General features: G+C 35.8%; 1 protein-coding gene across 1 annotated transcript in view; it reads left to right on the top strand.

Annotated features, from left to right (window-relative positions):
* MTA3 (metastasis associated 1 family member 3) overlaps positions 1 to 26,465 on the top strand; it is a 208,647-nt gene that overhangs the window by 81,909 nt on the left and 100,273 nt on the right. Inside the window, exons 5-7 of the mRNA XM_072635755.1 lie at positions 14,355 to 14,418; positions 17,051 to 17,168; positions 24,514 to 24,616. Of these exons, the coding sequence (XP_072491856.1) occupies positions 14,355 to 14,418; positions 17,051 to 17,168; positions 24,514 to 24,616 (285 nt within the window). The remainder of the gene's footprint in view (positions 1 to 14,354; positions 14,419 to 17,050; positions 17,169 to 24,513; positions 24,617 to 26,465) is intronic.

Genomic DNA, 26,465 nt, shown 5'->3' with positions numbered 1-26,465 from the left:
AGTTAGACCAATTCACAGCTTCACCAAGAGGCCTTAGTATTTCTGTCTTCCCATAACTCTTAAAATACATTTACCATTTTCATCTTTGTCTTTGTGTTTTCATCACTGAGCATAGTGCCTGGCATGTAGCAAGGTCTCAATAAATATTTCATACGTGCGTATGCAGATACATGAACACCCCCACCCCCACCTAGTTGACAGCAATAAAAATTTTTTTTTCCGCATCTCAATCATCCACACATAATTTAGGATGCAGAGAAACTTTTTAAAAGTTTTAATTTTCCAGAGGACAAAATTTATTTCTAATGATCTGAGTTTCATTAAACATGTAATTTTCAAGAGACTTATATTGTACTGATTTACAGAAAAAAATTAAATCTTTTAGATGAGAAACAATTCTAGCATTTGTTAGTGTTGTCAACTTGATAACTATCCTGACTATAAAAGTTTGAGTTGAACATGTCCTTGGACGTATTTACATACGTTTATTTTGTTCACTTTAAAAGTTTCATTAGAAATCCTATGCAGAAGTATTTTATTCAGATTATTGTACATGTTTAGAAATATATAATTTGTTTTTAATGATCCAGGCATTTATGATGAAATATTATGGCTTAGAACCTTGCTTCTGAAAAGCAAATTTCTCTTCTCTAGATCATTAGTCCAAGTCTGAATAAATGCAGTGAATAAATCATTTAATTAATATATGCCAGTTGTCCACATTTGTGAGGCTGCCCAAAGAAGAGTGAATCAACCCAGATCAGAAATAGAGGAAGTCAAGGCTGAGAAAGGCAAGGAGGGGAAGAGAGAGGGGAGATAGACACACACATACACAGAGGCAAGCAGACAGACACAGAGACAGAATACAGTTTTTAGCATTTTACAAGTAACATGGTTATATCATTTTCAACAATCCAGAATGAAAAGAGTAAATTAAAATAGTTAGAAAGTATGTAGGGATGTTGTTGACTTTGATAGAAAGAAAGTTAGAAGAGAGGTAGATTTTTTTTGAGGGGGGGGGAGGGAATAATGAAGTCTCTGAAGCAGATTGCAAGCCATCCCTACTTACTTATCCTGTGCTACTCACTCCTGCCCAGGGGGAAACAAAAACAAACCCATGACAGAGGACTGTTACCCAGAAGCCACTGTTTCCCAGCCCAGCTTAAGGATGCTAAGAGTGATCCAAGTGATTACTTGGAGTTGGAGAGACCAAGGAGTTTTCTCTGCATGTAGTTGTTACAAGTGTGATGTATATCTTTGTTAACCTACCTACCATGGAGGCCAGCTGTGGCAGGTAGTAGAGTGGTAGAATGTTACATGATAATGGGTCAGATAATCCCCAGAATTTCAGCCCTTTGATTGGTTATCCCATGGGAATTTTGCTAATAAAAATAGACCACTGGTAGCATGTGGCTCCCACTTTGGGGACCACTGATCTAGTTTATCCACATGATTGTGGTGGGGGAGGGAGAAGGAGCCATGTATACTATTTCATCAGATACGTGTGTGTATATATAGAGTACTTTGGGGAGGGAGTGCTGTCAAACAACTAGGGAGTTCAGAGAATACTTCACCCTTGAAGTACCTAAGGATTTTGAGACGCAGAAATAAGGAAAGAATGCATTCTAGAGAGTAGGAAAGATGTAAAGGCAGAAAAGTGAAGATGAAATGCTGTTTGGGAAATGACTTGTGGCTCACTTTGCCTAAGAAGGCAGTTGTCAGGGATAAATCTACAGTTGTAATTTGGCAAGGAATGACTGGTAATTAAACAAGTAGTGAAAGGATTAGAGTGTACAAGTGTAGGATCATGATTTTGAAGGGAGGAAAGTGAAGCCAGAGTAGGATCAACTGTCAGGTGAGAAAGTGATGGAATGGGTGGAGCTAAATGGCTAGGACAAGAATAGATTTAGAAGGAAGGATTGGAGACTGAGGGTGCAAGAATTTCACAGTTCTGGATACTGGGGGTAAAATAGTTTTTTGAGATGTAAAGATCAAGGGTATAGTATGATTGAGATATGGTGAAGGATTCATGTGGTTCATGGGAATTCAAGTGGTTGATGAATTGGGAGGGCAGAATATTTGAAGGGACCTCAACATTTATACTAAAAATCTCAGGTATGGGGGTGGAAGACTGTGAGCCAAATGCTACTGCCCACAGTCCTTGAGAAAGGAAGGAGAGTGACCTGGGAGCAGATTTGATAGGGTGATAAAGGGATAGTTACTGAGTGATGGCAGCAGAAGGAGGATTTGGAAGTGGCATCGAGGACAAGGCTTTTGCTTGCCTCCTTTTTTGTTATCTTGACTTAGTATGATAGAGTTGGGAGATGTAAGGTCAAGAGGGAAAGTGCATGGATTACCAGAGAGGGTGAGTGGGGAAAGCCTGGTTTCCATGAGTGTGGGAAAAATAGGAACATGAGAAGTAAAGACAGAAGTGTAACTGTGGAGGATTTAATGGGTACAGTGGAAGAAAACAGCAGAGCAGACAGGATAGTGACTTGGGGAAATTCGAGTAGGACTGAGGTAGGTGGGATGAAAGCTTGTTTCATTTTAACAGGGGAAGATGATCATTGTCTAGGCATCTAGCACCTCCAAATCCCAGGAGTTGAGAGAGGAAGAGATGGGAATTAGCCAGTCAGAGGACACTAAATGTATCATTTAACTGGGGCTCTCAAACTCAAGCCTCCTGTAATGATGAGGGCAGTGTGAAGAGGAAGAGAGAGAATATACTTGATGTCCTGGAGCCTTTACTACTAGAGGATATTCTGATATCAACAAGTCTGGTGTCTGTTTTAAGGCTGGTCCTAGATAAGGTACTGGTGGTGAGGACCTGGTTTCTGAGGTTCTGGTCCAGACCTGGGTTAGATCCAGGAATGGTAGCTTCTTCCTGGTCCGAATACCTCTGAAAGTTGTAGTTGTTAACAGTGAACCAGGAAAGAATAGTAATAGGTTTCAGGGTAGTAAATTTGTGATGGGTATAAAGAGGTTTTCCAAACTATTCTCAGAGCATTGTGGGGCTAGAGTATCCACTCCTAGTATATGATGACACTGTCCTGGCTCCTCTGGTGCCTCAACTTCTAGGATGATGAGTATGATGACAGCTACTATTACTTATCTTTTTTTTGATGGTGTTCAGATAGAAATAGTTCTGGGACAAGCTATTATTCTGATATTCCTTTCTATCTACTATTCTTTGAACTTTTGCATAAGTGGATAAAATAACTTTTATAGTGGAATGAAGTAGTAGGATGTGTAAGCTTATCCCCTTATAGGAGACAGGACAGTAGAAATATGAACCTCATCTTGTTCTAAAGTGATTACTCTTCTCAGCCAGGTTTCTATACCTAAACGTTTTTGTTCATTGTAGCTTATTGGAGTTTATACATATTTGGTATGGCAAGAGCTATTAAAAGTTTTTATAGATCAGTTATTTTTGAGTGCTTGTGAACAACATTTGATTTGTGATAATGCCTAGTTTCAGTAGTGTTTATTGCTTGAATTCTCCAGGAATTTGTAGCATATGGGGATTTGTCATTGGTCAGTCCATGAAAGATAATTATGTATAATTGTTGCCCACCCTGACAAATGGTGAATCAAAAAGAAAATTTTCTTTAAAATGTGAGTAGAATGAAATTAGTACAGTCATTCTTTCATTTTGCAAAGTGCTCTCCTGGTCAGCCTTGAGGAATTGGACATTCCAATCATACAGACTATCCTTTTCTAATTTGATTGTGTAGTTTCCAGTTTGAAACTTTATGATTTGTATCTATTTCTGAATGGTGAACAAACAGCCAAGGAGCAAGGCTGGTTGGTGGCCTGCACAGAGCCAGACACTACACCATTTAAATAATCTTGCCTCTGATTCTTTTTTTTATTTTCTCTAATATGACTGACTTCTCCTTCCTAGTACCATCATCATCAGACTTCTTGTCTTTAATGGGCATTTCTTTCGTGATGAAATAGGTCCTCTGTATCATTAGACCTCCCTTTGTCTTCAGCTTCAGAAGAAATATCTTCTTCTAGACCAGCAGGGCTGGCAACGTGCTTGTCGCCTCAGAATTGTTTGAATTTGATCTCTGGATACAAGTATGATGCCTTCAGTTCCTTATCTTACCTCGGGATATGTTAATAATTTTAGTATTGCTGAATCCAAATAACATTTTGATATCATTGGAAAAAAATTCCATGAGGGAGGAAGTTTGTAGTTAAGAGCCATAGGTCTTACGTATATACATTAAGTGATTAAAAAGTTGTTTTAGTTTAAATGTTTAAATGTGAAAGTTACGTTTAAGGCTATACAGAACAATCTTCCGGAAAAATTAGCATCTGCGATGAAATGTTATTGACATTGTTTTGGTGAATTTTAAGTAGAGAACAGTTTTCCCAATGGGTATCATATATTCAGTATTCTCAATCTACTTGGGTCTGGTTTTACATATTTGAAGCACGCAAATTAGCCATGAGTACAGAAATTAATCATAGGTGTTATATGAACAAAACCAAAGGGTTTTGGCCCTTTTGGACATCTTGTTCAGTAATTAACAAATGTATAACAAGTTGTTCTTTACACCCTCTGCACTTTTTTTTTTTTTTTGGCATATCTTCTTTGCTCCTCAACCAACATACTGTTTTCTTGTATTTATAGGTGTTTTTTTTAAATGATGCAGTCTGTGAATGCTATGTATTAAGTATACATTTGCATACTTTGTACTATGTATATTTATACTGTGTCTACATTTGTAAATGGCATACACCTGGAGAGGTTGCTGAAGTTTTCATCTTTTGGCAGTAGACATGTGATCTTTTCTGTTATAGAAGGTGAGGTCAGGATTGAGTCTGAGAGGAAGATGTTGTAATTCGTTTGCCACTGATAATCATTTGAGCCCCAAATTAGGGCTTTTATCCAGTCCCCCTCTTTCATTTTTGCAAAGAAGCCATTTTAGCCCACCTCCCTTGACATAAGTAACTGTTCTGTCATTCATTATATAATAGTCTACAAGCTTTTAAAATCCAACTTGTGTTTTTTACTAAGCTAAACTTCTTGCTACCATATAGATCAGAGCATTTCTATATCCTCTTCATTTGAAGATTCTCTCTGGCCTTTGATTTCTTTGCTTCTTTAGGCGTCTAGAGTAACATTTTTGATTGCTGTTGCATTATTTGTTCTTTGGACTGCTCTGATTTCTTCCATCAGTTTACTATTTTTTACTGCTTTCTCATTTTCTCACTAAAGAAGTCTTAAAATTTCTGATTTGCTTTTATTGTCTGGGTTCTTCTGAATGTATTTCTTTTTTTGTATTCCTTTGAACAATATGGCATTCAAGTTTTTTCCTACCTGTTATAGCTAGATACTGATGTCATCTTTTGATGACTTTCCCCAGATCATTGATAGCTGTTAAACATCGCTTCTTAGTGATATTTGATCTCTGGCGTGTGTTGGTTGAGAGCTCTACCTTTCCTGCGGGTTCATACTATGACAAAAACTGCTTCATTTGCTATTATGTGAAGGTCTTGGACAATTTTAAGCTTTTTGCCAGATACTGAGGGAGAATATTTTCATTCATGATGGTTATAGCAGATTCCAGTTCTTTTAAATTATTTTGTTTTGGTATGATTGGTCTACTAGTTAGATTCATGCCTTTGTGGAATTCCACTTTTAAATATGACCAACTTTTCAAAATTATTTGAGGGAGCAGCATAGTTTTTGCTGTCTTATTTCTTTATTAGGCATATTTTCTGAAGCTTATATTAAGCAAAGATTTGCTATATCCTTGGGGTCCTCAACATTTTTCTTTTCAACCTGGTAGTTCCTTCTATTCATAATTTGTCTAATCTTGGTTTCGAGAATTTATATACTATACACACATAGGTTTTTTTGGGAGGGGGTGTTTGTGTATTTGTTTATTTTGCCTTGCATTGTTTGACAATACATTATTATGTTACCTGGAGATATTGGTAGTAGCAATATGAAGCCCTTATCTATACCTACTGATGTGTTTCTAATTTTTCTCTGATGTAATATTGATATATTACAGAATTTGCCCTCTCTTTGGTTGGCACTGTCCTTTGCACTGAAACTTTTCCAGTAGGCAGATTAGTGGTTGTGTTATGTTCTGATGTATCTTGTGTTCTTGTTGGGCCAGAACACAATGGAATACCACTTACTCCACTATCTTTCAAGTTGAGCTGATCATCTTGATAATTTTGATTAGGGCCTGCAACCCCATGCCACACTGACTTATATCTAAGATTCACAGGAGCAGGTTCATCATACTGGCTAGGTTGCAATATTCACCCCACTGCAATATTCACAGAGCCCAATTGGCCAGTGTTTCAGGGTTCCTTTTAGGCCTTCAGAGCCATTATCACAGTCTCAGGGCACACTGACTCCTGACTGGAATTGCCCCATTTTGTCATTGCCACTGGCCCCATGACATGAATGATCATTTGGGCTATAGATGGGTTTAATTATTATTAATGGTTACTCTCATCTTATTCAATGTAGTTCAGCAAGAAATGGTTCTAGGATAGGTTGCTGTTCTACTACTTAACTTTAATTTTTGAAAAATTATTATATAGGTGGAAAAAAGTTGTTCATTTTCATAATTAAAAATTTTGAGATAGAAATTAATCTTATCACTATCATTTTCTGACTTATCATACTTACCTCTAACTTATGTTTTCTACCTTGAAACAGCACAATCCCTGAAAGCAATTAAGTAAAACAAGATAAAAGAGATACTATAACCAGAGGTGCATGCCACCTTATGTTCTAGTAGGCTTCCATTGGTTACAAATAAATATAAATGTCCATAGAAGTTAGCCGAATTTTCTGTTGTTTTTATTCTGAGCTTTTTTGCCATTTGAAGTTGCCTTCATTTACATGGTTGGGCTGTAGTCATCATGCTGTGTATTTTGTTCTTTGGTTCTGCTTTGTTCACTCTTTGTCTTTTCATACAAGTTTTCCTGTATTTGAGGGGAATTTTCATATTCACATTCCTTGTGGCATACCACAATTTGTTTAGCAATTCCTCAATTTTTGGGTATTGGGTTGCGTTCTTTTTTGCTGTGAGTTTCTTTACATAGAGTCTTTTCTTGTCAGAAACTTCTGGGTTAAAAACAACAGTTTCTGCTTCAGAGGATATAAGCAACTCTGTAGCTTTTCTTTATAGCTTTTTAAAATGTTGCCTTCCTATTAACTTCCTGTAAATATTTATGGGCAGGAAGTTGCTACTAATATGTATAAATCAAATCTTTCTGAGTGCAGACACTTTAATTGTCATTTAACAGTATGTAAAATTCACACAATATTGCTCAAGATTTTCAGGTTATGAGATTTGTGTTAGTGGTTTTTTTAATGAAACTAGTGAAGTTGCTTGCGTGTTATGATTAAAAAATCATTTTTAGTTATTAGATGGAGTTACTCAGTGGATAGTACTTAAATACCAATTCTTTGCTGGCAGTTGTATAGTTTCAGTTTTGAATGAAGCCTTTGAGTCAGTATATTACCAATGATCTTCTTAGACTTAAAGTTTTTAAAATTGTAGTTAATTTTTTTTAAAGAAATGCTAGCTCTGATAGTCTTTTTTAAAAAACACCTTTTGTCTCTGTGCTTTTTGTTTTTACAGCATCAATGTTGTTTGAAGTTCTTCTTTCTCACCAACTTAGATTGAATTTTTTCCTTTAAGAGTGAGAAAAAAATTAAGCAAAGGCATCCAGTACAGTTAACATGGTGCCAATATATAGTTTGTCCTAGATTTCTGTGCCATGAGGACATTAACTATTAGTAGCCTAAATATCGTAGCAGCAGCCAAACTATTGTGATTCATTATAAAGTGGCCTCATTTAACAGATACACAATTGTTGTGTTTTGGAATACGGTTTTAGATGGTGAAATCACAAGATTTAGACATAAGAATATTCTGAGTCCTAAAGACTTTCAGTATTGGGAAGAGATTTTAAAAGCTACAGAAGTGTAGTGAAAATTGATTCAGATCTGGCCAAAACAGTAGTAGATTTACACAATTTCAGTATTTGTATTCTTTCATTGGATTTAAATATGCATACAATTTTGTGAAAATAATTTGATTTCTTTTATATTTGTAATATCCTTTTTATTCAGTAATTATGTTAGTTTTGTGTACTTTTTGCCTCGTGATCCTCGTTAAAAGGAGATTAATATTTCTAATGTTGTTTTACTCATTGCTAAAAATAATTAATCTAACTTCTAAGTTTTGCCACTCTTAAGTTTTAAGTGGCAATAAAATTGAAATTGCTTGAAACCAAGTCTGCCTTCACCTTGACTATAAATAATATTTTAAAGATACATTCCTTTAACACCAGCATTTGCGCTTGCTTGTCTAAGAAGTCCGGGATTTTTCTTGTAGATATTTTTGATGTCAGTATTTTGATTTTAAAATTTCAGTGGCTTGATTTGCCAGCATTCTTTGTATCTTAAAAAAAAATTGGAGAGTTTGTTAGGCTGTGATACTGATTAGTATCTAACATGAAATAAGTTAAGTTCCCAATATGCTTATATTTCCTTTAATATCTGTTTATTTTTATTGTGATACTAAGAGCTAACAACATGGGCAAAGTGAAGAGATACTGTATCAAAAATGAACTGTTTTGTCTTTTGTGTTTATCAAACTAAAAAAAGGAAATTTTATTTGTACTAGCAATTGATTTTGACACATTTATAAAGTTAGTGTATGTTCTTTTCTCTAGTGTGTTAAAAATCTTTTAGGAAAAGTCACTAAACTAAGGCCTTGGGTTTAGTCCTTTGTCTCCTTCATATCCATCCAGATGCAGTTGTTCCTCTTAATAGATTTATTCTGTTATGAAGTATCAGGAAGGTCAACAGCAAGATACTATGCACTGATTAGGAGAATCCCCCGTTGTATATACTACCTTCTCTTGAATTTACCAGTTCTCTTCATTTGTGCAGTAGCTCAGTATTTGCCTACATTAGAAGGTTCAGAGAAGAGACTAAGTAGGAGAGAATGTCACCTTTTACTTTTCTCCCTGTCGTTTTTTGTCTCGATCAAATTGTATTAGCTGTTCTTGGGAAATACTTCTTTTTTTAAAAAAAATCTTATTTTTCCCAATTACATGTAAAAGCAGTTTTTAACATTGTTTTTAAAATTTTGAGTTCCAAGCCCCCTCTCCTCCTGAGATGGTAAGCAATTTGATAGATAATATGTGTACAATCATGCAAAATGTATTTCTTAGAAAATATTTCTGAAATAATCTTTTTCTCTCCATTCCTAGCTATCATAGTCCTATAGGGCTGTGCTTTAGTTGACTAGAGCCAATTGTTAAATTTCCATCATGAACACCTAGACCTCTGAAATCAGCAAACTCTATACATCAGAGCTTGATATATTATTTTGTTGATTGTCTAGATTTAAGAAAGTGAAGGAGAAAATGTAAATAAAGCATTTTAAGTTGAAGTGTGTCATGAGTATATTAGGATTTGTAACAGTACCTATATAATTTTACTGCTGGATTATTGCAGTAGATGTCTAGTTGGCCAACATGACTCTAGTTCTCCCTTCCTCACACACGGAGTCATTCCATTTTCTGAATGATATTGTACTTAAAATTAGTGTCACACAGTTTTGAACTCAGATCTGTGTGAATTATTTCATGTGTGTTAATCTTGCCTTCCCAGCTGGGTTGTAACCTCCATAAGACCAGGGATCATATTTTATATTTCTCTAACCCAGTGGTCCTATTAGTATAAGACTAACCATTAATACCTACTTGCTGACTAATGACACCATGAGGTTGTTAGGAATAGGAATCTAGTGGAAGAGATTTTGAATCTGTAGATCTGTTGCAGTAGCCCTTTTTGATAAACTATGATTTCATGGTCTTATTTTGGCCTTTTGTTTTTTACCTGTCACTGTGGCTTCTGGCACATATTCAATGTGTTTTGTTTACTGTACACCATGGTGCTTTTTAAACAGTTCACATTATTTATTTATTAATTCAAGCCCAAATTCTGAGATATGTACTTGGTGTCATGGGAAGCCAAGTCATGTCATATTTTCTTTTTTCATGAAGTCAAATCTGATAACACCGTTCCAACCTGCTAGTGTCTGCCTCCTCAAAGTTACCTTTTTCCTCCCCTGAAACATAAACTTTGTGAGGACTTTGTAAGCCCACAGAGAATTAGTACTTAAGTACCATCCGCTGAGTGTCACCACCAATAACTAAGAATGATTTTTTAAAATGCATCTCAAGGTCATAACATGGTGTTTGTCATATGGTGGTCACTTAACAAATGGTTGTTGAATAAGTAGATTCCAAGTATTATCATGTGGCCATTGATCTTCCTTTCCTATGATTCCACCCACTAATGTTATATAAGAGGAATACTGGTCGTGGTAGGTGAATTGTACAGTATACTTTGGTGGTCAGCTAGACCTGCCATTTTTTATTTAATGTGGCTCATAGATGATCCAGATATTTTTGTAACATAGTTAAACCTCTTTAAAAGAAAAAAATGAATGAAGAATAAATTAAAGGAAATTTTCCTGTTTGCATTAGGGAAAAAATTGCTGGACATACGTTTCTGTTATTGCTTTCATATGTAGAATGTAAAAGACAGTAATATGCCTATACACACTTACATATGGAATCTATGAAAGATACTAACATGCATATACACAGTCACATAGTGTCTGCCATTATATTCATGCCACAAAAACATTTAAGAACATTTTGCATCTTTAAACATGGGAATTGCATTGATAATGTGTTGCACATGATACATACCACATTAAAATGTAGTTGGGCTGTTTGGAGACTATTGTGAAAATCAGTAGAATGCAGTATTGCATAAATACTTAAAATGTCAAACATTGTAGTGTATCATTTGTGAATGTCTTTGTGACTACAGCCCCAAATTTTTCTAGAAAGATCTCACTTATATTTATTGAACAAAGATTTTACTATGATACAAGTGATGTAACACAACTATAAAAAGCACATGGTAAAAATTTTCCTAAAAGCACTGATAGTGATAATATTATACAGCTAGTATGACACTTATAAAATGTTTCTTAATCTTTTATTAAACAAATTATGCCAAGGCTTATGAAATTGTTCCTGAAGAAGGGTTTTTCTTTTAAGTGTTAAAACCATACAGTTACTCTTTGTTTATTTAACCTTTCATAGGTTCTTTCCTCAGTTATTTTGCATTTCCCACCAAATTTATTTAATCCAACTATTTGTTGCTATTGTTAATGGTATCCAGAAAGAATATTGCTGAAATTTATGTTTTATCTACTCAGATGTAAGAGTTTAGAAAGCCAGTTTTATTTTACTTAGTCTCTGTGTTTAATCATAGTATTCCTAATCCAGTTGAATCCATCGTATTCAGTAGCATTTGTAAGATGGAACAACTGCAAGACAACTTTTTGCTTTTCACTATGCATTATAAAGTTCAGTCTTGTGTTTCAATACTGGAAGAAAGAGTGAGATAATACTAGTTTTTGTCTGTGTATGACATGAATGAATGAAATAAGTTTTAAAGAGTAATACCTTTTCTCAGATAAACCTTCATGATTCTTCTGAAAGTGAAATTTAGAGATTCAGATGGAAATGAATAGACCCTGCGAGAAATCTCAGAATTGATATTAGGGTTGGATGATCACTTCAGAAAAAAAGGCAGGCTTTGAGAGAACAAAACATTGTTTTGAATGAATGTGAATGCATAAATTAATTCACTAAACATTATGATTTTTTACTTTTGAATCAATATAATTTGAATTTTGAAATATTTTATTTGCTTTTTCTTACACATATGCAACAGGGGGTAGGGCCCATTGGCTTCTATACATTCTACAGAGAAACATTTAATATTTGTCTGATCTAGCCTTCTAGGTTGTCTTTACTCCAAGAGGTGCATATGTGACCTTAGCAGCCTTGAGATGGCAAATTCCTGGTACTGCCTTCTTGGTGTAAGAATAATTCTTAATGCATAAATAGATTGTGTCCCCCTCAGCCTACTCTCTCTCCTCCCCACCTCTCCCTCCCAGTCAGGGTAGAATCAAGGTTAGAGAAGAGACCTGGGCATTTATTTATTAAATATCAGTATTTGTAAATGAATAAAAGATATTGAACTACATTATTGCAGTTAAATTGAATTATTTTCCTTTTCCCACCTTTTGTTTGTGCTCAGAAATAAGATAAATATTACAAGTTATTGGGCTTATTTGAGTATTTTCAATGTACTAATCTTAATCACTGGGTCTTCGATATATGTCTTTTGACTCATAGCTGTATCAGCTTCAAAATTTTGCACTTGCTTTGAGATAATTCAGTCACTCTACTAGATCACTATCTTGCCATGGTAGAGGGGCTTCTGTAGCTCAATGAAACTATGAACTATGCCATGCAGGTTACCCAAGATGGACAGGTCATAGTGGAGAGCTCTGACAAAAGGTGATCCCCTTTTATAGCAAATATAGCAAACCTCCTCCAGTCTATCCTTGCCAAGAAAATCCCATGAACCATATTAAAATGCTAAAAGATTTGACATCCAAAGATGAGCCCTTTAGGTCAGAGAAGAAACTGGCACGTTGTGGTTCATGGGGTCACAAAGAGTCAGACATGACTGAACAACAATAGTGGGATTATTAATTGGTCAGACAAGCTCAAAGAAAAAATTCAAAAGTTTTCTCTAGCTCAGATAAGCCTTTATGGCCAGAAGCTCCCTAGTCACTTAATGTAAGTAGACCTGGGTTCAAATCTTATCTTTAACACTTACTGTTAGCTATACAAGTCACTGAATGACTTTGAATTTCCATTTCTTCATCTGTGAGAGATGATGGTATCTGTTTCATAAGGATCAAATTTTTTAATTTATATATATATATATATATATATATATATATATATACATATACAATTTCATGTTTATAAAGTACTTTGTAAACTGTTAAAATGCTGTATGAGTATCAGCTGTCATTTGTATTACTACTTATTATTCTAATGAGTGTTTGCTCAGTCATTTCTATTAAAGGTGCTGCTGCTGGTGTCTCTGTCTTACTTCCCAGCTATTCTCTAGTTAAAGATGGAGTCTTACATGACCACATGCGAGACATCTGTCTGTTCATCCATGCCTCATTACAGACCATAGACCTGCGAAAGCCTTTCTTCCCATGCCCTGCCATTCCCATTAGCACATATAGAATAAGTAACAGGGCTCCATCCTCCATTTCCAAATATATGACATTCCTGAACTAAACCAATGATGAAATCCTCCAGCACTGAAAAACGCTATGGAAAGAATGCTTTCATTCTTTACAACTGCAGGGGTGATATTCTGTAAGTTCAATGCTCAAGCCAGACAAATGCTATATAGACCAGGGGTGGGAAACCTAAGGCCTTGAGGCCACATGTGGCCCTCTAGGTCCTCAAGTGTGGCCTTTTGACTGAATCCAAACTTCACAGAACAGATCCCCTTAATAAAAGGATTTATTTCTGTAAGACTTGAACTCACTCACAAGGCCATACCCAAGGACCTAGAAGGCCACATGTGGCCTCGAAGCTGCAGGTTCCCCACTCCTGGTGTAGCCTCTGTGCCAGTTGGTACACTTTTGGGGCTGGATAGAAAAAGACCATAAACAACAGTTGCTGGGTCCCGTTGGCTTTTGAGAGCTCTACAGACAGGCATTTACTAGTTGTCTCGTGGCCTTCTAGGCTGACTTTATTCCAAAGGTGACTCAGTGATCTGTTTAGCCCCTGTAAGAGACTAGAGACCTGGTCCTGCCTGCTTTATTGTCAGTACTTTGTGTATCTACTGTCTGACATAGATATCTCCTCATAGAATTTCTGTTTATTGCACTAATTACTTTAAAAATAGAGCTGAAACTATTTTGCTCTACAGTTGAAAACATGATGCATTGGTCTTGTGGTCTCTTGTACTAAATTGTTTTTGAAATGTTAAATCTTTTCTTCCTCTGAAACTTACTTTAGCTCGGTTCACTTTTTTGCTCTGCACATTTTATCTGAGTCCACAAGCAGGAAAATCTCACCTGATCAATGAACTTTGTAATTTCCTTTAATGCATAAATTCTGTGCCTTTCACTAGAGCCTCAATTAATATTTGCTCATATATATATGGATGTATATACATGTATATTCTGTTTTCTAAAACATAAGATTGTGTAGTATAAGCTTAGTTTTTCACTCCTGTTATAAGCAGATATTGTTATAAGCAGATATTCCACATTTTAATTTTTGATGTTTTGTCTTCATCTCTATATATTGTCTGTAATTTAAATATTGCCATTAGTACCTAGCCAAATTCTCTACTTAAATATTCCTTTTTTCTCTTTGTACAGGGGAAAATGTAGTGTTGCGCTTCTGAATGAGACAGAATCAGTTTTGTCATATCTTGATAAAGAGGTAATGAATGTAACTTTAATTTGCTCCTCTTTCCTTTAGAGTACATCTTTGTAAAAATTAAAATGTTTATCAACTTCCATTATCAAAATGACATTGTAACCTTGATTCAACATTCATTCACATTGTATTAACTAGAATCGGTCCTCTTTTTTTCAACCCTTGTTGGAAATAATGTTTCTAGGGGAGTAACCATTTGTTAGTAAATTGAACACATTAGTTTATGAATAGCAGGTCTCTTTATAATACAGCTGAAAAAAATATATTTAGTCAATTAGTATCTGTATACACCAATGATAACTGTGGAAACTGCCTTTTAGAATCTTTATAGCTTAATCAAATGGCCTGTTTCTTTAGTCACTTGATTTAGAAATGACTTTTACTTTGCTTTTTTATTTGCTTCATAGGTTTTATGATATTTGCAATGCTGGTGTTTGATATGATGATGGAATTGTTCTGAGAATAGCATTTGTTCATGAAAATAGAGATAACAGAGCAAGTGTTCAATTTCAGTATTGGTTTTCTACATGTTAGCTTGGAGATTATATTATAATAATGTGTATGTATGTGTATGTGTGTGTATATATATATATGTATATATATGTTAAATTTTAATGTTAAAGAGTGAAGAGGAGAGTGATTGCCTGGCATAGTGAATAATAAACTGGCCTTGAGTCTCTGCCTTAGAAGACCTGGGTTCATGCTACATCCTGGGACAAGTCAGTTAATTTCTCAGTGTCCAAGGAAAGTTTTTAATACTCTTAAGTTGTTTAGAAGGTGCTGTTTTGCATCAGTAGTGGAAGTTACTCACTAAGGAGCTCTTCCCTCCTTTGTAACTTGACCGGCCAAATTCATTTCCTGGACCCCAGTGCTCAGGAGCATGCTTTTTTGAACTGCTTATCTGGCACAAAGATTTAAACTCATTTGTTGTACTACATAAAGAAAAATACAGCATAGCATGGTGGATAGAGGGATGACCTTAAAGCGAGGAAGACCTGGGTTCAATCTCACTTTGGTCATCTTCTGGTTACATGACTCTGGGCAAAATCACTTAACCTCTCAATGCCCTTGGCAGTTCTAAGGCTGAAGCTAAAGGAATGTGCTCATTTGCATTGCTGGAAGAAGTTCTTCAGTAGAAACTTCCTGCATTTTAAAAATCACAGATTTTACTTCATAGTATAACAGAAACTCAAGTTTTATGGAATGCCAGTTCAGATGCTATCTATAGTCGCAAATACACTTGATTACTGAGCTGTTGGCTGCCATGTTCAGCGCTTTTTTTGTTGTTACAATGTTCTTTAAACATACCATCTATATGTTGGCTCCCTGTTTCATAAATGTATCCACCCTGGATATGATAGGTTCCCATGAAACTCCTCAGAAATTGTGTGTGTGTGTGTGTGTGTGTGTGTGTGTTATCCTGTCCCACAACCCTTCCTATCCCACATCCTTCCAGTCTCATGGTAGTCAGTTTAGCCATTCATGTAAATAGAAAGAATGTAACACGTTGGGTTCAAGTGGGAGACGGGTACAGCATCACTGACAGTATGCTTGGCTTTTGTGAAAACTGAAGGCCTGAAACAGGAAAGATTTAGATGGCATAGATGGCGTGAATGGATAACTAAGGGATGTCAAGGAGGAAAATAAGGATGCCCTGCCTGGATATGCTTTACTTTAGCCTAGAATGTATGTACCTAAGAAGGAGAAAAGACAACTCTGTGCAATCACTGGACAATTTCCTCTGCTTTGATTTTTTTTTTTTTTGTCTTCAAGGGTCAAAATTCTTCTCATATTTGAGGTTTTCTCTGGCTTCTGAAATATTTTAAAAACAAATTCCCAAATATTCAGAATAGCCTTAATATAATATTATTTGAAGAAATGTATTTTCCTGTCATGATTCATGGAATGATGAAATTTTAAAGCCGAAAAGATTTGGAAAACACATTACTTATAGTAACTTAGATTTTCAGGTCTTTTATATTCTCAGTTTGCTATTGTGAGATTCAGTTTCGGTACACTAATGAAACTTTTGGTTTTGATTACATGAGCACCTCAAATACATACCTAATAGAACTTATCCCTACTGGTTTCCATTTTGCTTGATTTATGTGGCTTTTCATTTTTTGACATGTCTTTTGTAATACTATGATGATGATAAACCGTTTGTGGCTAAAGTTTTACTCTTTCATTCACTTATTGAGTGAGTGTTAATCTCAAAATTTTACCTTTTTGTTGTCACATGAGAATATTTGAAGAATTATGTTTACATATGCATAAATACAGCTGGCTGTCCCCCATGCCTGGAGCAGTTTCCCTCTGCCATTCCATCTGCTGACCTCTGTGGCTTCCTTTAAGTAACAACAAAAGTTCTACCTACTACAGGAAGCATTCTCCACCTCCTCTTAATTCTAGTTCTTTCCACTTTTAATTGTTTCCTATTCTGTATATGGTTTGCTTTGCATATGTTTATTTCCATGTTGTTTCTCATATTAGATTGTAAACTCCTTGAGGGAAAGGACTATCTTTGATCACTTTCTGTATCCCAAGTGCTTCGCACGGTGCCTGGCACATAATGTGCTCTTAAGACATGTTTATTGTTTGCTTGCTTGATTGACGTATATACAATTTTTTTTAGGATACCTTTTTCTATTCTTTGGTTTATGATCCTTCATTGAAAACACTCCTAGCAGACAAAGGGGAAATCAGAGTAGGACCTAGATATCAAGCAGATATACCAGACATGCTCACAGAAGGTATGTTTTAAATTATTTTCTATACAATTTTTTAAAACCCCTTTATTTTGCCATTGTATCTTAAAGGAGTCTTATAATGTCATTGGAGAGTGAAGATTTGAGTAATGTACAGAAATAAGGAGCATTTGAACTTTTTAGTAATCTAATAAAGTGCCGAAACTTTATTATAAAGTGGATCATATGATTTTGACATTGTTGTTTGAGTTGAAATGTGTTGTGAATTTTTCCCTATTTGATAAGTATTTTTTTAAAAATTACTTAAACCTAAAATATTATCTTGTCATGATATTGTCTTGAAGTGTGCTACCTTGTGTTAAAATATATGTATATTAGGTGTGTATATGCACAGAAATATATGCACATATTTGAATGGAAGGCAATATATTTGTACATTCATGTGTATACATACACATCAGTGCATACATACACACACTTGGCAGACACTGCATACATGTGTATATGAATACACACGCACACATGTCTGTGTATAGATATAAATACAAAACTAATGACATTTCAGGTCCTTATCAGCTCATATAAGGCATTCACATCATCAGTTATTTAAAAAGAAGTTATTAAGCCAGGCACTGGATTAGACCCTGGAGAAAAATAAAACTGTACCTGCATGTATAGATAATTATAGAGAATCTGTATCTATACCACTATCTATATCTAGATATAGGTATTTGTAGGTATCAAGATATTTCAGTATTAGTATCTAGATATAGTTAGATATAAGTATAGGTATTGATATATCTATATATGCATAAGTGTATGTATATGGAGAGATGTATCTACATCTAGGTAGATATAGATATATAGTCTAGATAGATGTTGATATAGATACATAGTCTCTATGCTTATCCTGTACATGTTTCCTCATACAAGATCCTTGAGGACAAGTAGGGCTAAAATGGTACAGTGTAAACGGGGATGTATACAAGAGTTGTACCAAGAAAATGGCAGCGTCCTCAATAATAGCAGAAAAGTTGAGAAATAGGGAGTATTGAGGAAAGGTAAGGAGTTCTAATTTGAACACATGGAGTTTGAAATGCTTATTGGAATCCAGTTTAAGATGTCCAATTGGGCTAGAGATTATTGGAGAGACTAGGGCTGGTTAAGCTCTGACCTAGCTCCTCTTATTTTCTCCATCCTTTCTCACTTGATGATCTCGTTACCTCCCTTTGGTTCAATTACATATATAAATACATATATATGTAATTGAACATGTGTATATATGTAATTGAACACATATGTATATGTAATATATATGTATACACAATTACGCATATACATATACACATGTATATGTATATGTGTAATTGAACACATATATGTATCTATGTAATTGAACCAAAGGGAGATAATGAAATCACCAAGAGAGAAAGGATGGAGAAAATAAGAGGAGCTAGGTCAGAGCTCTGAGGGGCATCCCAGCTTGGTGAGCATGGCCTGGATTAATGAGCATTCAGGGAAGGGAAGAGAATAAACATTTATCAGATGTATACCAGGTGCTGTGCTAAGCATTATTTCATTTGATCTCACAATGGTCCTGGGCGGTAGGTGCTATTATTATCCTCATTTTATATTTGAAGAAACCAAGGCAGACAAGTTTAGTGATTTGCCCATGTTTACAGCTGTTAAGTGTCTGAGGTCATATTTGAACTTAGGTTCGTCTGTTTAGGTGTATCTGCTGCACCACCTAGCTTCTTCTAGGTAGGAAAACAGTAGCAAGCATTGTCACAGAAATGTAGGAAGGAGAGAGAGTATCCAGTAAGAGAGAATGAGTAACAATTTCCAGTACCATGAATAGATCACAAAATTTTCCCATTATTTAATTATTTTAAAACATTTCATTTTTAAGATTTCCAAATTTTCTCCCTCCATTCAGTCTTTCTCCAACTCCTTGAGAAGACAAGCAATATGATATTAATTGTACATGTGAAATCATGCAAAATATGTGCATATTAGCCATGTTCCTCCCAAAAGAGCAAGAAAAACAAAGAATTAAAGACCAATTATGTATCAGTTTGCACTCAGAGTTCATCAATTCTCTTTCGGGAGGAGGGCATTTTTTTTTTTATCATGAGTCCTTCAGAACTGTATTGGATCATCATTGTATTGATCAGAATAGCTATGTCTTTCACAGTTCATCATTGTTCCAATATTGCTTTTATTGTGTACAGTTAGACAATTTCCGGTGCTACTGATACATCAAGAAGGATGGAGACTAAAAACAAGTCATTATATTTGACAGGTAAAAGATCATTGGTAATAGCAGCGACTAGGATATACTGGAGTGATGAGATACTTGAGGCAGGGAGACCTAATTAGTTGACAATTAAAATAATTTAATGAGAAGTAATGAAGGCCTGAAATAAGATGGTAGCTTTGTGAGTAGAGGTAAGGGCTAGAAGGAAAGAGATGTTGTAAAGGTAGAAATAGCCAAATTTAGCAACTGATTTGAATGTGTGTGTATGTTGGTGGGGGGAGAGTAAGGAGATCATAACATTGCCAGTATCATGAATCTTGAAGACTGGAAAGATGTTGGATTCTTCCTTCTACAGAAATAAGAAATTTTGGAAGATTTGGGGATTTTTTTAGGGAAAGTTAATGAGTTTAGTCTTTGGATATGTTGAGTTTGAGATGAGTTCAGTGTACTCAGTTCAAAATGTTGAGTAGACAATCAATAATGAGTTTTGAAGCTCAAAGGATAGACTGGAGTCATCAGTGTAGAAATGATAATTAAAACCAAAGTAATGAAATAAGAAAGAGACAAAATGTTGGGAGAGAAAAATACGTGGCTTAGGACAGAGCTGTAGGGAACACTAGTAATTGTGAGGTTATAATATGAATGATAAGCCAGGAAAGGAGACTGAGGAATGGTCATACAGGAAAGAGGGCCAGCAGAGACCAGTGTCATGAAAGTCCAGTTTGGAAAGAGTTTCTAGGAGGAGAGAGTGATCAGTAACATCAAATGCAGCAAATAGACCAAAAAATACAAGGCAGAGAGCAAGGGAGATGATGCTTGGGAGAGAAGGGAAGGTTTGCAATAGCTTCTCTGGGAAATGAGATAAGAAATCAGGTAGAAATAAAAGGACCATTTTGCTGTGGTGAGGACCAAATTGAATTTGGATAACATCAGTTTGTAATGTACCCAGTTAGCCTGATTATGAGACTACCTTTAGCTACATTCAGCGCCTAGTGAGTAGGAATGGATCAGAAACCAGTAGGAGTGAGGAGGTAGATGGTAGAAGTAATCCAGACTTGAGATTTGGCAAGAGACGAGAGATTACAAAATGAGATAGAATAAGAGATTCAAAAATGGAAAATTGTGGAGTTGAAATGGTTAATTATTTGGTTGAGTGTAGAAAGACTGAAAAATGGAGACTAAGTAAAAGTAATGGAGTTCTGGGTAGGAAGAAGGTCTGGTAAGTCCAAAGAGTCTATTTAGGAAGAGTGAGCCATTGAGAGAGGTGGAATTCTGGAAGATTATGATCAGATAGGAGAAAGTCTAATTAGAGAAGTATAACCTTATGAATTATGGTGAGATCTAATTTGAAGCTACCTTTATGGGTAGTTGAGGTGGAATGAATTAATAGGTTATGGAATTTAAAAAATTGATGTATAGGGAGGTGTCATGGATAATCTGTGTGGATATTAAAATCCTCTAGTGTAGGAGCAGGAATTGGTGAGAAGAGGAAGCTGGTAAGCTTGTTGAGAGAGTGCCCTGGGGTTTGGTATATCACAGCCGTTGTAATTTGGATTGGATGGAAATTTTTGATTGAGTGGCAAAATGGCTGATCAATGGTAGAGGAAAAGGAACAATCTGGAAGTGAAAGTGGGAGCAGGGAGTGTTCTGACACCCCTCCAGGACCAATGTGTTGGGCAGCAAAGGGTGAGAGAAGATACATCCAATGCTGGAAATGATAGCAGGAGAAATGTGATTTTTGTTGGGAGGGAACTAGGTCTCAATGAGGGCTACTTGATGGAATGAATCTAAGACATCCAGCATGAAGTGTAATTTGTTTACTATTGAAGAGGAATTTCAGAAGGCACTATTGGAAGTGTGGATAGGGTTGGAATGAGAAAAGGGCAGATAGGATTGAAAGGATGGAGAAGAGAGATGACAGAAGGCTGGGATAGTTTTCGTCTAAGTGGCTGGTGATTGGTTACTACGGGGACAGGAAAAGAAATGTGAGTAGCCACCGGCAGATGAATAATGAAACTCAGACTCTGAGGGGTGTTGCAGAGGGCTGTGAGCCAATCCTTTGCCTGAGTTTGGACTGAACTGCTACCTGATCTTGCTCCCAGTCCTCCTACTGTATGGCTGTTGTGGGGGGGGAAGGCAGGGAAATTTGGGATGAGTGATGGTTCACCCTCAAATTTCAAAATTCTAAATATTTTTTAAGGAAATGCTGTAAACAAGGAAAGAAAGTAATTGTGTAATAGATTTCATAGTGGAGTTGGTGTAAGGGAGAATATGTACATAATTATTTTGAGGAAAATATGAATGAATTTTGAAGAATGGATGGAATTTTGGTGGTCTCAAGACAGGACATTACAGCTGGTAAAGTACTGGAGCCAAAGCTTAAAGAAAAATTTAGTGAACAAATTAAAGATTTTTAAAAATTTCCCCTTAGTCCTCTTGGTTCTTTCTCTCCAGCGATCATTCCCTCAACCTACTTTAAATTGACACTGAATTTAGATGAATGCCAACCCTTGGAATTAAAATCTCTTCCCCCCCCAGTTTTAAGAAATTAATAATCTATAGAAAGCTGTAATATAAATGATGAATTCTTGTGATGAAGTACTGATAACTTAGTATATATGTGTGTATATACATATATATGTATATATAATGTGTGTATTATAATATACTTAATATAATGTGTGTATATACATATATATGTAACCACACTACTTATATTTTAAAGGATAACACTTCAAACTGACTCATGTAGTATTTTCATTATCTCCCATGAAATTATTCAAAGTTCCCATTACAGAGGATATAGTTGATCTTCACTTTGATGTTTCTCTCCAATGTCAAGGGACTTAACAATCAACAAGCATTTTATTAAATACTTATTATTTTCCAGGCTCTGTGGTAAGCTCTGGGGAATACAAAGAAAAAGGAAAAGCAAAAATTGAGTCCCCTGCTCTTATTTTTTTATTTTTAACGCAGTTTATAACAGATAAAGCAATTCAAACTTTGGTTAGGTGATACATCTTTTTAAAGCATTTACAATATGGACCACAAAAGAATTTTTTTTTTAAACATTAACCAGCTGAGACACAGATAATATTTATGTTGCTAACCTCACAAGCTCTTGACCTAATTGTCTCCACAGTATTACTAAGAATTAAAGGACCCTAACTTAATGTTGTTGTCTCTGCTCTTAAGAAACTTAAATTCTAATAGAGGAGACATTTATATTGGTACCTACATGATGAGTACTAAGTATATGGAAGGTAGGTTTAGAGGAGAAGGAACTAAAGACTTTGGATGGGCTCAAAAGACATGATGCTGGATTGGAGGTAGTACTTAAACTGAGTCTTAAAAAGAGGACAGGGATTTTAAAAGACTTAGAAGTTAGGAGGAAAAGCATTTCAGCTCTGGTGGGCAGTCTGTGCAAAGGCATAAAGATGGGAGGTGTATCCAGCTTTGGGAGGAACATTGGGCAGTATGGATGAATTGCACAGTCTGTGGAGAGTGTAATAGGAAAGGGACAGGTTGTGAACAACTGGAGAGTATGTTTGATCCTTGAAGTAGTAGAGAGCTGTTGAAATCTATTGAGTAGAAAGATGATATGGTCAGACCTGTGCTTTAGAAAAATCATTGGCATTCATGTGAAGGATATATTGGAGTAGAGAGGATTGAGGCAGGGGCTCCAACTGGAAGACTCTTGCAATCCAGAGGAAAAGTCGTAGGACCTGAACTAATACGGTGGCTATGAGTGGAGCAAAAAGAACTCTTGTGAGAAATGTTTCTAAGAAAGAAATAAGATTAGTCAACTTTTTGGAATAGTGGCGGGGTGAGCAAGACAAAGGAGTTGAGGATGATGTTGAGACTGTGAACCTGGGTAACTAGAAGGGTGGTAGTGATCTTTAAGTTGTAGAGAAGTTGGGGTGAGGGTATGAGGATAAGACCATGAAATGGAGTAGTGTTTTTGATATGTTGAATTTGAGATCTCCAGCCTGAAATTTCTAACTGGTAATGTGGGGTTAGAGCTCCTGAAAAAGACTAGAATTGGATGAAAAGATTCGGGAATTATCATCCTAAAAGCAATTGAATCCATGGGAACTGATGAGATCACCCAGTGAGATAGTATACAGGGAACAGAGAAGACAGCTTAAGAGATTTGGGAGACATCTATGCTTAGTTGGCCAATTTGGATGGTTTGAAATAGTCACAATAGTATTGTGGGAGGGGAGTGCATCAGTTAGGGAGGATCAGAATGATTGTCTTGCTGTAGTGATGGCCCTGTTGAGATTAGATTACATAAATTTGTAGCAGACCAATAACCACAGCTTCATGATTTCCTTCAGTTCATTTTTACTTTAGCACATAAATGGGAAGGAAAGCAACAGATATTGAGAGTAATCCAGAGTTTGAGTTTGATAAGGAGTGGTCATTGATAAATCAGTGTGGCAAGGGATTGCAGATAAAGGGATAATATAGAATTGTATTTGTTCCCAAAGGAGTTGTGTTTACTTATCTATGAGTATGTTGTATCTCCCTGGTAGAATGGCAACTCACTGAACACAAGGACTCTCATATTTGTATTTTTATCTCCACTGTCTGGTGTTCTGCCTAGCATATAACCCTCCCTCACTGCAAGTCATGTCATCATTTCTCTTCAGCAGTGAAGGACGAACGCACACACGCAGTAGGTGCTTAATAAATACTGCATTTATTATTCTTCCTCTGCTCTCCGTTCACTTTCTATATCCTGTCACTGTCATGAGTCTAATTGCAGGAGCATACTCATTACTTGTCCTTTGGATTCAGGTAAAAGTAGGGTAAGGAACATTTGTTTTAAGAGGTTAAAGTAGCTTCAAATGGAAAGAGTATTTTATATGCTATATATTTGCTTATATATAATATGTAATTGTATTTGTATGTAATATATGATAAATAAATGTATTCATGAATTAAAGCTGTCATCAACAATGTATCAAGAAGAGTTAAATTATTGTGATAGAAAAACTGAAAGTTATCATGTAAAATTTTATAATTTGTTAATACTATTCTAGAAAAATTTTTAGAGAGCCTCTTTTAATATCCAAGGTAATGTCTTGCAAATAATCAGACTTCTTCTTACTCTTTACCTTTGTACAGGAGAAGCAGATGGCAGAGAACAATCAAAGCTGGAGGTTAAAGTTTGGGACCCAAACAGCCCTCTTACTGATCGACAGATTGACCAATTTTTAGTTGTAGCACGGTAAGCTCAATTGAAAAATAAGTGCTTTTTGAAAAACTACTCAAAGAGTTGAATGTTTCTCAGTTAGTTGAAGAAGTGAAAGTTTTACAGTTTTCTTTGTTCTGGATGTCTCTACCTCTGTCTCTCTTACCTCTGTCTTTCTCACCTTCTCCTCATCCTAAGTAGAAAGAGGAGGAAAGGATATTTCAGGTGGATAGCAAAGTGGTACCTGACAACAGAGAAGTCAGTACTGCTTAATTCTTAGTTTGCTTCTGTTTTCTTTGCTAAAGAAAATAACATTTCTCCAGAAATAAACAAAAAATACTGACAGGGAGTTGATACCCAAGAATAAGTAAGGAATAAATGAAAGAACATCTTGCTGTCCTTGGTGAGTTCAAGTCACTTGGGTAAGGTGAATTATATCCTGAGTACTGAGCAGATGTACTGGCTGAGCTGCTGTGAACGATATCTGGAAGATCTTGGAAAGGGAAGAGGTACTATAAGATTGAATAAAGGCAAATGCAGTACTGATACTTAAAAGGGGAAAGTGAATAGTTCCTGCAAATTCTAGGACAGTAAGCTGGACTTCACTTACTGGAATAATTGTAGAATGAATCATTAAAAGAAGGGGTTGACAAACATCTAGTAAGAGAGGCAATAATCACAAAGGACCAGTGTTGCTTTATTAAGAGCAAATGATGCTCAGCCAACTTTATTTCCTTTTTTGAAAGGGCTACTAGTAAACCAGAAGGATGCTATATGGTTAACTTACATTTTTAGCAAAGCATTTATAATCAAGTATCTTCTGTTGTTAGTGTGGAGAAGATTGAGATGTGTAGACCAGATTATAATATAAGTATGTAGATTCATAAATTTTACAAATGGCCAGACCAGAGAGTGATTGTGATAGTACAGTATCTGCATGAGAAAGGATCTCAGTGGATTGTCCCAGGTATACGTGCTTGCCTGTGTTCTTTTGTAGTTTTAGCCATGACTTGGATAAAGGCAAAGATAGTAGATAGTATGTGCATTTTTGGAGATGGTTAAAAAAAAAGCCAACAAACTTAAAGGGATAGCTAACACACTGGATGATAGTATCAAGGATCAAGATCTGTATAATCAGGAATATTGGACTGCATGTAATAAGATGAAATTTGGTTGTTCAGTCGTTTCTAATTCTTTGTGACCCGTTTTGGGGTTTTCTTGGCAAAGATAGTGGAGCAGTTTGCCATTTCCTACTGCATCTCATTTTACAGATGATGGACTAAGGCAAATAGGGTTAAGTGACTTGCTCAGAGTCACACAGCCAGTAAGTGTCTGAGGCTGGATTTGAGCTCAGGTCTTCTTGACTCCAGGCCAGGAACTCGATCTGTTGTGCCACCTAGCTGCCCATGAAACTCAGTGGTGATGTATAAAGCCTTACTCTTGGATTCTAAAAATGGAAAAAAATGGAGAGGTGTGAATACATAGTTGTTTATCTGAAAAAGATAGGTGAGTTTTGGTGGAATGTGAAATATGTATGAGATAGCATTGTAAAGGGGCAGTTAAAATATTGGGCTGCACTAAAAGAGACATAGCTTCCAGGAATGATTATGATGGCATCACACAAGTAGTATGTGAGCTGGGATTTGAACCCAGATCCCCTTACTTCAGAGCTAGTCCTCTTTGTACTATGGCAGGAAGCTGTTCTATCTTTAAGGGATATCTTTTTCCCGAGTTGAGGGTCTTATCTTCCATACATGAATAAATAAATGAATGTGAAAGCATTTCTTAAGTGCTTACCAAGTACAAAGGACTGTGTTAAGTGCTAGGGACACAAATAGAAGGACAGCTCTTGCTCTTAAGCAGCTCCCATATACTCTTTCTAAAC

This window comes from Notamacropus eugenii, chromosome 1, assembly GCF_028372415.1.
Source record: "Notamacropus eugenii isolate mMacEug1 chromosome 1, mMacEug1.pri_v2, whole genome shotgun sequence".
NCBI lineage: Eukaryota > Metazoa > Chordata > Mammalia > Diprotodontia > Macropodidae > Notamacropus > Notamacropus eugenii.
This window is presented reverse-complemented; position numbering and strand designations above follow the sequence as displayed.